This window comes from Anomalospiza imberbis, chromosome 28 (genome assembly GCF_031753505.1).
Source record: "Anomalospiza imberbis isolate Cuckoo-Finch-1a 21T00152 chromosome 28, ASM3175350v1, whole genome shotgun sequence".
NCBI classification, from domain to species: domain Eukaryota; kingdom Metazoa; phylum Chordata; class Aves; order Passeriformes; family Viduidae; genus Anomalospiza; species Anomalospiza imberbis.
Window position 1 is genome coordinate 3,724,266 of NC_089708.1, and position 13,492 is coordinate 3,737,757.

Genomic DNA, 13,492 nt, shown 5'->3' on the forward strand with positions numbered 1-13,492 from the left:
AACACCATTTTGATGCAGGCCAGAATCTCCCTGAATTTCAGGTAACACCTTTTCAATGCTGGCCAGAATCAACCTGAATTTTGGGCAACACCTTTTTCATGCAGGCTGGAATTTCCCTGAATTTTGGATAGCTCCAGCTACTCCAGCTGGTTTTGAGGGGAGCACTTGTGCTGCAGCGAAGCTGCTGAGCTGGAAACCTCTCCAGTGTCACTTAGACTTGACAAGGAGGATTTGCATTCCTTAAACTCCCACCGCTAAATCTTTTGTCTTCCTCCCGTAGCTGGTGGATTTATGTAAATTGTGCTCATAACAGGAGCTCTGTTTGAAGTGTGTGGCTGCTTGGATGCAACATTTATTACGTTTAGAGTGGAGATCTGTGGGGTGTGGGCTTCAGAAGTCAATACTGGGAAACTAATCCAGGCCTAGAGCCCAAAACCCGCTGAACACTTCCAGCTCTCGCAGGGGAACAACTCCAGGCTTTGCTTAACTGTTTGTAATTTTGGATAGAATAATGAAATCATCATTGAATGGTTTGGGTGGGAAGGGACCGCAAAGTTCATCCAGTGCCACCCTTGCCATGGCTGGGACAACTCCAACTGTCCCAGGTGGCTCCAAGTCCTGCCCAACCTGGCCTTGGACACTTCCAGGAATCCAGGGCAGCCACAGCTCCTCTGAGAATTCCATCCCAGCACCTCCCACCCTCCCAGGGAAGGATGGACAGTGTGGCAGAGAGTTCTACCTGGTGCCACGTATGGGCCAAACCCAAAATGTGCACTGCGTGTTGGTGATTTTGGAGCTCGTTCTCATGCTGATTTCTGTTTTCCTGCTGCAAAAACATTTAGTGCTTCAGATAAGAATTGGGCAGTGATGGTTTTAGAAATTAAAATGGAAATGAAAAGAGAAAAATTAAATAGAATATCTTCAGAAGATGCTGTGCAGGCACAGCAGCTCAGAGAACTGTGGCTGCCCCTGGATCCCTGGAAGTGCCCAAGGCCAGGTTGGAGCTGCCTGGGACAGTGGGAGGTGTCCCTGCCATGGCAGGGGTGGCACTGGACAGGCTTTAAGGTCCTTTTCAACCCAAACCATTCCATGATTCCATGTTAAATCCCTCCAGGTATGGGAACTCCACCACCCATTCCAGTGCTTGAGGACACGATCCCAGGGCTGTATTTTTTTGTCTGGATTTTTTTAAAAATTTATTTGACTGGAATTTGTTCTGATTTTTTTTTTTTTTCTCTTGGAGGCCAAAGTAGCTGGAAAGGCCCAGCTTAGGTCACAGCTGGGTTGTTTCAGTCTCTACACAAACAGTCCTCACCTCAAAGAGCTCCAGACTCCAAGGACGAGCAGGGGCAGGACTGAAGCTTCTCATTTTACAGCTCATAAAATGACTTGTGCAAGGTTATATCTGAGTGTCTCAGGTATTAGTTCCATAGCAGGAGTGAAAAAAAAAAGAAATAACCTCAGAACCCAGAAGAAAAACACTTCTAAAATTAATTCCCTGCAACTTAGATGATATTGAATGTGTTTTGTCGATCTCTGAATCTGTAAAAATAGAATAGTAACAGCTTTGTGTAGAGTGAACAGCATCCCCAGTGTTTTCCATCATTTTCCTGGATGAGTGCTGGCACAATTGTCCCCACAACTGCAGCAGTTTCCACAGCCAAGCCTGTGTCCTGGAAAAGCTTTCTGGAGGCCCAGGTGTCACCTACAGTCACCTCAGTGTAAATAAAAACTGAGCCCTTGTGTCTTCCTGCAAATGCAAAGCTGTTTTCCAGGGAAGGACAGGACCATTTGTGGGACAGTCCTGGCATCCTCCCTTTGACCAAGAAGGTTTGAATTGCCCTTGTGGTTATTTTCTTGGTTCTAGAGGCTTCCCAAGGGCTGACAGAGGTGGAGGAGGCTGGTGGCATCTCTGCCTTCAGTCTTTACTGAAGGACAAAGCTTCTCACATTCATTTGACACAATTATTTCTTTAATTTCCCTTAGTGAAATCCAGGCCCCAAAAGAGGGTGAGGAAGAGCAGCACGAGGACCAGGCCTGAGAACCCCTAGCTGGGCCTCATTATCCTGAAAATGCTCTACAAATTAACCTGCAACATCCTGATTTTATTTAACCTGCAAATTAACTTGATACATCCTTTTTGTTTTATTTTTACACTGATAAAGAATATCTACCCTCCCTCCACCCAGCCGCCCTTACTGCAGTGATTTGTATGGACACAGACCTTGGAAGTGAAAATTAGCAACAGATTCTATAAAATCACTGGGAAAGGGCTGGAAAACTCTGTGTTTATCACTCTTTAAGGATGTTGTGGAAATCCTGGTCCCTTGTGGAATCCTCTGGATCCTTCCCCCACAGGAAAATCCCCAGAGCATTGCCTTGGAGAGACTTACCATAGAGTTTCCCCCAGCTGGGTGGACAGAAAGGACAGAAGGGATTTCCCATGGAGTCTTGCACTTCCCCATGAACCACCCCTTATCACCATTGAGTCGGGAATGGAAATGAAGGCGACACACAGACTCTGGGTCTCTTCTGAAGGCTAATCTGAGTTTATTAGAAACCCATTATTTTATACACCATTCCGATACAGGTGGACCTGATTTGTCATTTAATCAACACCCGTCACACCACTGGCTGATTAAGAAGACACCCTTTGGTAAACATCTCATGAGAAAACAACTGTTCAAAACACCAGCTGCAAGATTGTTTTAATTCTTTCTCTCAGCCTTCTCACAGCTTTTCCCAGAACCATGCCTAGGAAAGTAATCTGTTTCTCTCCCTCTGACTAAACTGTCGCATCCACAACTCCTTATGTCCCAGATTCCCCAGATGTCCCAAATTCTCATGGTTTTTCCTTTTCCTCTTCCCTCATTTGCTGTGGTATCCCTGGTGGCTGGCCCCGTCTGCCCTGTCCTTTGTGCCACCCCGTGCCCTCAGACCATTGCCCATGACCCCATATTTAAACCTTGTGCACACCACAGGTCTTTTGTCCCTGATTTCCCTTTGGAATAAACCTTCACTGGAACTGACCCACAAAAGGCCCTCCTGCCTCTCTTGGCTGAGCCCACCGTGGTGAGTGTGGTGTGTGGACTTGACTGCCTTGCCTGAATCCCTCCCTGTCACTGCAGGACACAAGAAAACACGACGCACGCTTCTGCTTTTGAGATGGTAAAAAGAGAGAGTTTTATTTCTGACTCCAACATCTATAGTTTTCTAAAGATGACAGTGGATTGGAGGGTGAAAGTGCTACCTCTCCAACGACACTGGAAAAACTACTAGTTTATCAAATTTCTCCTCCTCTATGAAGGAATGCAAAACAATAAGTTATTTACAGAAAGTTGTGTGAGAAAGTTTGTTACAAGAACGTAAACTCAGAAGGTTTTCGAAAATCTTAAAAAATCAGGTCACCTCCCCAAGCAGCTTTTCCACAGGAGATGCTTGCTGGGGAATAGGTAGCAGCTTTCACCATCTAAACCCCACGCTGCTACAGTCCCTTTTGTGAAAAACACATTCACTCTCCTGTGAAAATTTTAAAAGTTTAGTAAAGCACAATAGGAGACAAAGACAGTAAAGCAAAGATTAGGGCCCCAGCCAAGACCCCCCTGTTATCTTTGGGGATTCCCTTTAAATACCTTTTAATTACATCAGCCTGTTGTATATTCATTGACCCTTATGCACAGGAAACTATTCCCCAAACTAGTTTACATGTTCCAAGAACTGTTTAGCACGGCTCCTCCTTGGGTCTGCCTTTCTAGAGTGTGCACATTCCTTGGTTGTGGTTTTAGTCCTTTTTTATCCCCTCCAGTTTTTGGGCCCTGGCCCACACTGCCTTCAGAGGGTGAGTGCTGATGGTTGGCAGATCTGTGCAGGTGTCCTCATCCTGTGTTCATGGGACGTTATCCCACCCCAGCAGGCATTTTAGCACAAGCATACTTACATCAGCTATTGCACTGAGCTTAATTAACAACAGAAATAAAGACTGTATCTTTATAACAAAGTTACTTTAACACCACACATATAAAATCCATTTTTATATTTGCAAAAAGCCAATATTATAATATGTATCTATAACACTCTGACTCCCATTTGGAGCTTGCAGCCAGGCCTCAGGTGCTTAATGGGCTGTGTGTTATTGCTGCCAAGCCAGGACCTCCATCCCTCAGCTCTCCGGAACACAAACAGTCCTTGGCTTTTATGGAATCATAAAGAGCTGCCTTAAAGCTGAGGCCAACTCAGCCCTGACAGGGACTGGCACAGATATTGCTCTATCCAGGGGAGATCCAGGTTCTTGTGAATCCACAAGTGAGCGCAGTTGTCCCATCAAATTCCACCCAGCAGTTTGTCCTCTGCGTCCCTGCCACTCAGCTGCCATGTCAAATCATATTTTCAGCTGAATTCCAGCTCTTGGAAGGATTTTGGGATCTCTCCAGTGTTCTGCAGGGGATCTACATCAAGAGGAACTCTGACCCTGCAAAATTTCCCAATTAGCTTTAATGCCTTTACTTTTTCCATGCTTTTTTTGGGATGAAGTGCACCAAGCAATGAAAATTTGGGAGAAATTAGCTCTGTGGTCTTCACTTAAAGTTCAGCCTGGAAAATCAAAAGGCATTTGTTCCAAGATTGGATTATGTGTAGGATATCTCCAGCTATAATGAGCTCAGGTTTGCTGGCAGCGTTAGAATCAACTCTCGCCTCTCTCTCTCCTGCCACATGTGTTTTTCTCCCTCAGAGCATATTTCTTTCGACTTGATCAGCTCATCTCTTGCAGATGATAAAATTATCTGCAAAGATTTGTATCTGATGTTGTGCCATAAATCATATTTAGTCGTGGGATTAACATTTGCAAGCGTAGAATATTTATGGAAGGAAAAAAAAAAGAAAAAAAGCAGGTGGGGGGCTGGCAGTTTCTGAGGATTTACATAAGGAAGAGTTGGGATTCAGGATGGATCTGGCTGGATTTGGAAATGCATTTGTACAAGTTGTGGATGTGCTCAGCTCTGGTGTGCAGCAGTGGAGCTGCTTTACAGTGTTTATTTTGGGGAGGTTGAAAGATAAAGAACGCGGGGAACCGTGACCTTGGGTGAACAGCTTTGTCCTGGAAGCAATAAACAGATGTTCCAGCTGTGCTGGCAGCACCCCCACTGCCAGCTGCCTCTGCCTTTGACATTCCCAGGCCAGTCCGGGCGCTCCGGAAACACTCAGTGCCTTTCCAGGCACTGGAAAAGGGGGAAAGTTTATGGAAGCTGCTGGGTTTGCAACCCTTTGGTTTGTATTTCAGAGCTGGGTCATCCAAAAGAGTCAGATCTGAGCAGTTTGAACATCTGCCCACAAACTGGGGAAAGGGAGAGAGGGAGGGAGAGCAGCTCCCTCTGCTCTGGCTCCAGCACTGCCAGGCAGGAGATCCATCTGGGAGTGGGGACACAGATCATGGAATCCTGGAACAATTTGGGGTGGGAGGGACCTTAAAATCATTCCGTTCCATTCCCTGTCATAGCCAGGGACACCTCCCACTGTCCGTGGTGGCTCCAACCTGGCCCTGGACACTTCCAGGGATCCAGGGGCAGCCACAGCTGCTTTGGGAATTCCAGCCCAGCCCCTCCCCACCCTCCCGGGGCGGGATTCCTTCCCAATATCCCTCTAACTGTGCCCTCTGGCAGTGTAAAACTACTGTCCATATAAAAAGTCCCTCTCCCTCCTTTTTATCAGCCTCTTGAGGAACTGGAAGGGGCTCTAAGATTCCCCTGGAGCATTTCCTCCTCCAGGCTGAACACCCGCAGCTCTCCCAGCCTGGCAGTGCTGCGCCAGAGGGAAGTGAATGTGCTGCAGGGAGCTGGGAACTCTCAGGGCTGTCTCCTGTGGGCTGATCCCGGGGGGATTGAGGCCGCATTGGGATTTCTGGTGATGCTGCACGAACACGAGGCTCAGCCTGCTGCTGACAGCTGCTGTTCTTTGGTCCCGTTTTTGGTGCAGGTCCCTCACCACATGAAGACTTTACCCTACTACAGCTATGACCAGCCCATGATTGGCTACTGCCAGGCCCACAAGCCCCTCCACGTGAACAAGGGCTACGAGACGGTGTCCCGGGAGCCGGCGGAGACCTCCAACCTGGACCTGGGCCGGGACCACAGCTTCATCGCCACCATCGCGCGCTCCGCCGCCCCCGCCATCTACATTGAGAGAATACCCAACTAACGGGGGCCACCTCGGGGACAGCTCTGGGAGGGACCTTTCGTCTGGGAGGAGACCAGGCAAGGCGCTCCAACCCCACCGTTCCAGCGGCAAACGCTCCGAGGGCAGGGGATGGTGGCGGCCTCCGCGCGCCGGGAACGCCGGCGCGCAGAACGCACGCGGAGAACTTCAGGATTTTCTTTGCTTTAAACTTTCAAACAAATTCCTCAATGTAAATATTAAAGACAGAGATTGTCGAGTTCTTATTAAAAAGAACAACAGCAACAACAACAACAACAACAAATAGATTTCACTCTAGCTACATAAAGGGATGGATTAAGAGTTTTGTTTGTATATTTGATTTTTCTACATTGCACGGTTCCAGGGAAGGAGAACCACAGGTAAAAATAAATGGGGTGGGGAGGGCGAGGCTCTGGGGAGGGTCAGCCATGTTCCCTTATTAAGTGTTTATTACAAAGATACGTTGACTATTTTTGTTCTTTTTAAACCAGCAAAAGATAGCTCTATATTTTCTTTTTTCCTTTCGGGGGTTGGGTTTTCAGTTGGGGTTTTTTTTGGGTTGTTTTTTAAGTGGTTGAGCATTAATATTTCAACCTTCAGACATGGGCATTAAAGCTTATGTTGAACCAAAAGGACCTTGGCAATTGATGCAGCAGAAACAAAGAAACTCGGGTGCATGTACATTTAAGACACAGGCTGTACACTATGGAGGGGGCTTTTGATTTTTTTATCTTCATTGTGCTTCATTGTTGACACTCTAATTCCTTTTCGGGCTCTAAAAAAAAAAGGGGGAAACACTGCAATGGAGTCACGACTCAGATTTCCAGGCCAGTGGTGCTTGTTAAGCAAAATTCGTGGACGTTTGGGAACCAAAATGGAAGTGAAGTGCTTGAAATGGATCAGAAGGAAAATCTTTTAAAGGGTATTTAGTGCAACTCACTGGCTGACACAATTTCTAAAACACAGCAGAATGTGTAACGTTGTTTTTTGGTTTGGGTTTTGGTTTTGTTTTTTATTAATTATTATGATCAGTTAGTTTTTGTGTAGTTTTTATCAATAAAATGACAACAAGAAACAAAAAAAAGAAGTGGTGGAAAAAAAAAATAAACATATTCTTTTGTGGTTGGGACACCACAGCCACGCTACTGTTTGAATGATTTCTCTGGGTGTGTGACACGGGGATCCCATAGAGAGAGGGGACAATGCTGGGTCCTGTTCCTCCCCTCTTGGAAGGAAATCAGGGAATTGTTCTGAATTAAAAAAAACTGAGCCCGAAGAAGCTCAATTTATTTGGTTTGTCTAAAAAAAGAGGTGGTTTGGGGGCTGGGGGAGGGGAAGAGAGGGAAAACAACCTTTTTTTTAAACTGAAAGTTGGGTTTTTAATCAGAAGGGAGGTTTTTCATCTGCAAACCTGAGCTGGAGCTAAACCAACTCAGAACATGAGGGATGAGTTTTTATCTGGAGGGGGAATAACACATCGACAAAGTTCGGGACAGAATGAATTTGGTGATTATTTCAGGTATTTATTTGGGTGTGTTACATGAAATCTTGGCCACAAGGCGTAATGAATTCCTGCAAGTGCTGAGTGCTGTCTCATAAACACAATATTCTATTGTCTCCTGTGTTTCTCACCTGGAAAACTGATTTATTTTTCCCTGGAAGGCAAGGATGGGTGGGGATGGATGTGCCAGGCTAGGCAGGGATACATGGACACACAGAGTGAACCTGATGCATGGAAGGTAATGCATTTAGAATTAAGTGTTGGGCCAGAAAGGAAAAGAAAATGGAGTGAAAATCCAGATGAGGAGCTTCCAGATCAGATCTCCTGAGATCTGTCAGCCTTGGCAGAGCCATGGATGGAGGGAAAAACTGCTCCAAGCACAAGTTTAAAACAATGACCTATGCAGCAGAAAATGAAAGAGCTCCCACTCATTTCTGCCAGGTCTGGGTCAGCAGGAGGATGCATTCCAATAAATATCCAAAGGGGAACAGCATTCACATGCTCCTGAAGGATGAGAATGGAAAATATTTTTATTTTAAGGATCGTTAACAGAATAATCCTGGTGTAATTTCTGAGAGGATCATTCTGTGTCTGCCAGGACTGGGGAAGGAAATGTCACCCAGAAATATTTCTTGTCTTGGTGTGTTTTTTCCTTAACCCCCCTGCTGGGGCATGTGGATATTGGAGAATATATTGTTTATTTTTAAATTTCATTTATAATCTTCTTGAATGCAACTTCCTCCTCTGCTCTGGGAAAAGCTACTGAAAGAGAAGGAAAAATTAAACAAACTCTCCCTTTTTTATTTCCTTATTTCAAAATAACCTAATTTTAGCATTGATTTGGAGGATGCTTGGAACTGACATTAGATTACAGATTTTCTTGGTAATTAGTGGGAATTGTGGGAACAAAATAAACTCTTGTGGGCACAATCTCCTGGTAAATTCATGGTTTCCTGCCTGAAATGTTGCTGGATTTCCTCTATTTATACCCTGATGCCAGTTTGCAGAAGAAGCCCATAACTTTTGTTTGTGTCCTTAAAAACAAAGGAGAAAATGCTCCAAGAATGAGTTGATGGCATGAAGTTAAACCTTCCTCAAGTGCTAGAGATCTGGAAGAGCCAAAAATTTGTGTCCTGGATTGCTTTGGATGAAAGCAGAAGCTATTGGGCTGAGCTCAAGTGTTCAGACCAAAAGGGCTCTTTACAAGCTGATGTGGGGCTCCAGATTGTACAAAAATCAAAATTTTAATTCTCCTGCCCGCAATTATAGCCAAAGAAATTTATATAAAATTTGCTCTCCAGCCATAATGCCAAAAGCCAAGATCAATGTTTTGATCCCCAGGCTTTTGTTATGAGTTTTATATTTGTTGTGTTCTTTTTGAAGTCTCAGTTCCTGAGTTCATGTGATTCTGTTGCACCTTCAGCTTCAGACCGTGTCCAAACTCTCTTTAGGCCAGGCCTTTCTACTCCTCTTCACACAGTTCTGGTGAGGGAAGTGGCTGCTCTGCAAGGGAGAATGAAGAAATTCAACCGGTTTCCAGGTAAGACCCAAAAATTAAAAATTAACCTTTTATGGTGTTCCCAGGGATTCCTCTCCCAGTAAACAGCAAAGGGGCGTTAATGAAGGGACCTCGTTAGTGAATGGTGGCTTTGGTGGCATCTTGGAGGTCACAGAGCCCCCAGAGGAGCTGCTGAGCTTCCAACCAAAGCTGTGAACGTTATGGTCTCCGAAAAAAACAACTACTGATGGGTCTAAATAACAGAGTCTCCAAGATTTTGGGGAAAATCAGATGCTGCTTTTCTCCCTCACTCACAGTCACCTCGCAAATGTCCATGGGGCACTGAAATTCCCCCGTCCTGGGAATGCTGGGGTGGGATCTGCATCCCAGAGCCTGTCCCAGCACTTCTCCTGCTCCGAGTCATTTCCAAGGCTGGCGATATTTTGCTGTGAGATTTAAAAATCTTTTGGAATAAGCTGCCCTTTTCAGTAATGAATTGCAAGTGTTCCAAAGATTGATAAACACAATTTCATCCTGACTCCCCACTGGAAAAAGTCCCTGAAGGAATTTGGCACGATGGCCATGGCAAATCTAGTGCTTTAATAGATATTTTCAAGCTGCAGAAGATTTAAGGCTCTAATGTAGTATGTATTGAAAGTTATTAATTTTTAGGTGGTTTGGGCTCCTTTAAATGTCACTTGTCACTTTTTTAAAGCTGTAGAAAGGAAGGGGGGGGGGGGGTGGGGTTGTGAGTCCATCAAGCTGGAACCTTGCCTTAAATTAAGAAAAATAAATTACTTGTCTGATATTAATGCCTTCCCCATAAGAGTGAGAGCAATAAAGAAACCTCAGACTGACTTGGAGTTTGGGCTTGTTGGAGGGCAGGAATTAAAAACCTTCTTGATCCCCAGGAAATGGAGGAAAGCAGATTTCAGGGACACACTACCCATTCCTCAGGGCAAGAGCAGGAAACGTCCTGATCCCCAGAGATCCTGCTCATCACTAAGAAGATGAGGTTTGATTATCTTGATTTTAAAAAGTGTCATTATCAGTATGATAAAGATAAAAATAAATTAAAAATAAGAATAAACCTGCCCCTTTTTGGGGAGAAGCTGTGGCTGGCCCATCCCCGGAAGTGTTCAAGGCCAGGTTGGATGGGATTTGGAGCAACCTGGAACACTGGCAGGTGTCCCTGCAGGGTGTTGGAAATGGATTTTTCAGGTCCTATCCAACCCAAACCATTGCATGACTCTCTGATTAAAAATTCCCCAGCTTGATCCCATTCTGTAAATGAGTTAAGCAGAAAATCTCAATAAAGGAACTCAAATTCACAGGAGAGCTGGGTCCCAAGTGGAGTAAAACACCAAATGTCCCTCATTTGCTCCGTGCAGTTACTCCAGCAGCACTTAGTGCCTGTTCCTGGCCTTGGGGGCCTGCTGCTGGGATTTAATAAAGCGTGGGCAGCTTAAAGTAAACCAGGCCTAGCAGGGAATGCTGTCAGTCCTAACTGGAGCAAGGGGACACATCCCAGTCCTGCCACGGGCATGCCAGGAGAGATCCCAGGCTGGTACAAACCCACCTGCCTCTGAGGCAGGGTTCTCTCGGTCTCTCAGTCTCAAGCTGCCCCAAGGGAAATAGAGGTTGGATGTTAGGAAAAAGTTTTTTACAGAAAGAGTGATAAATTTCTGGAATGGCCTGCCTAGGGAGGTGGTGGAGCCACCATCCCTGGATGTGTTTTAAAAAAGCCTGGATGTGGCACTGGGTGCCAGGGTTTAGTTGAGGTGTTGGAGCTGGGTTGGACTCGATGATCTTGAAGGTCTCTTCCAACTCAGTCATTCTGTAAATTCTGTGAATTCAGTGCCAAAAATGGGATTCATTTACATGCCAAAAAAAGCCTTTTTCTTTTCATCCTCTCCTTTTTTCCCGTTGGGTGCCATGGTTTAGTTGAGGTGTTGGGGCTGGGTTGGACTCGATGATCTTGAAGGTCTCTTCCAATCTGGTGATTCTGTGATTCTGTGAATTCTCTCCCACAGAGCTCCTCGGTTCTCCCTCAGCACGTCCAGGGCCTCCAGGGAGCTGCAGATGGGTGCAAGCCCTGCCTGCTGCTCCTGAGGGCAGCAAGGGCTCCACTGCCTTTGAGGCACAGGGAATTCTTTGGGGTTGCTCAGCCTGGAGAAGAGAAACTCCAGGGTCACCCGACTGCACCTTCCAGGAGCACACAGAAAAGATGGAGAGAGATGATTTATGAAGCATGGAGGGCCAGGAGACAGGGAATGGCTCCCAGTGCCAGAGGGCAGGGTGGGATGGGATATTGGGAAGGAATTCCTGGCTGGGATGGAATTCCCAGAGGAGCTGTGGCTGCTCCTGGATCCCTGGAACTGTCCAAGACCAGGCTGGATGGGGCACTGAGGTGTCCCAGCCTATGGCAGGGGTGGCACTGGATGGGCTTTAAGGTCCTTCCCAACCCAACCCATTCCAGGATTCTGTGATTCCATTAATTATTTGGGTTAGTTTAACAATTTACTGAACAATATCTTTGTATAATTTAATGTTTATCAAAGTTGTAGGACTGAACTACAGGTAAGACAAGTTCTCTGAATAACTACAATTAAACTGCCAAGTTCATTTGTGCTTCTTTTAGTAATTTCTGATAGTTTTTGTTTTTCAGGATTCCTCCAGAGCTGGGCAGGAAACTAAGAGAGCCATTCCAAATTCAGCAGCAGCATCTGCAAGGCAGCCTTAAGTCAGGAGTGACCTCTTCTCACCCAGGTGAGATGCACGTGATCAGCTCACACCTGACCAGGGAGCAGATCCCGTTCCTGTGCTGTTCCTGTGGACACTGAGGAAGAAAGGTGGAGCAGTGGCATTGCAGGAGCTCGGGGGTCCTGCTGCCTCACCTGTGTGGAGCCTGTGCTTCACTGGGAGCATTCTGGAATAGATTTAACTTTTCCATTCCTTCCTGGCTCTAAGAGGGAGCTTTTCAAGGTCCAGCCCACACCTGTCTTTTTCCAGGCAGCACTGACAGAACCAGAGGGCACCAAGGGAAATAGAGGTTGGATGTTAGGAAGAAGTTTTTACAGAAAGGGTGATAAAGTTCTGGAATGATCTGCCCGGGGAGGTGGTGGAGCCACCATCCCTGGATGTGTTTTAACAAAGCCTGGATGTGGCACTGGGTGCCAGGGTTTAGGTGAGGTGTTGGGACTGGGTTGGACTCAATCTTGAAGGTCTCTTCCAACCCAGTGATTCTATGATTAAACCCAGCTCTGTCCAAGCTTGCTCTCAGTGACAACTTTTGGTGTGTGCAAGACAGAAATTAGTGACAAAGTCAAACCAGGCCTCTGTGCCCGCCCCCCTCCCCTGCTACCCCCCAGTGATATTTTGTGTATTAAAAAGGCAGAGGAAAATCAAGTTGATAAGGCACAAACTCCAGCAGCTCGTGACTTTCAATCAGCGCCTTGGGCTCCCCAGTGCTCTGGAGGGCTCTCGTTGCTAAAAGGGTGTGCTCAGAACAGCGGGATCCAGGGCATCTTGAGAGGCTGATGAGGGAGGGAAAAGAAAGCATTTTCCTCCAAAATCCTCCTGGGATTTAAGGTTGAAAGAGAGGGCATATTGGCAAATACGGTGATGTCAGTGTCCTGCTGGGATAGAAAATGTGGTCACCATAATTTAGAGCAAAATACATCATAAAATTTTGTCATAAAATCATAGAAGGGCCTGGGTTAGAAAATCCCTTTTAAATTCCATGTTCGACAAAGGGAGCAACACTCCAATAAACTGTTGATGATATTCAAGTTGTAATTTATAAACAGTCTCCTCAAACATTGTGGTATTTGCAATGTATTTATATCATATTATGTAAGATAAATGGCTGGCAAACATTCATAAAGTATTTATTGGACATGCCACTGTTTGTTCAATGATTTATAAATCAATGCTGGGAAAGGGAAAGTGGTGGCAGAGTTTCAGATAAATTCATTGCAAAATATTTGCTGTGCATCAATAATTCTGATATTAATTAGTTTAGGCCTTATCTGCAAGTGTCTTGGGAAAGATTTACCGTTCACTTTCTCTCCAGCCCCAGGTTGGGGCCAGGCCTGGATGTTCACAGTCCTGGTTCTGTTCAGAGCTGGATCTGTTCCTGGTTTCTGCATGTCTTGGTTTGAAAAGGCAGGTGTCTGTTAAGGAAGGCAGGAACCTCCCCTGAAATGGAAAATGTAAATCCCCTCCCTCCAAATTATTATGATTTTGAAATTAAGGGGCTCTCGGGCAAAGATATGGGAGTAGGAATAACAGTTCTTTACTAG

General features: G+C 45.7%; 1 protein-coding gene across 3 annotated transcripts in view; it reads left to right on the top strand.

Moving 5' to 3' along the window:
* LRRTM4 (leucine rich repeat transmembrane neuronal 4) overlaps positions 1-9,245 on the top strand; it is a 205,165-nt gene extending 195,920 nt beyond the window's left edge. Inside the window, exons 3-4 of one of the 3 annotated variants that reach the window (XR_010993919.1) lie at positions 5,971-6,569; positions 9,074-9,245. Coding sequence is in view for 1 of the 3 variants with exons in the window: in XM_068174619.1 (XP_068030720.1) it covers positions 5,971-6,192 (222 nt within the window). In the remaining 2 variants the exon portion in view is untranslated. Of the gene's footprint in view, positions 1-5,970; positions 7,277-9,073 lie in introns of those variants that run through there. The other 2 variants (XM_068174620.1, XM_068174619.1) reach the window with 2 other exon arrangements.
* Positions 9,246-13,492: the final 4,247 nt, after the last annotated feature.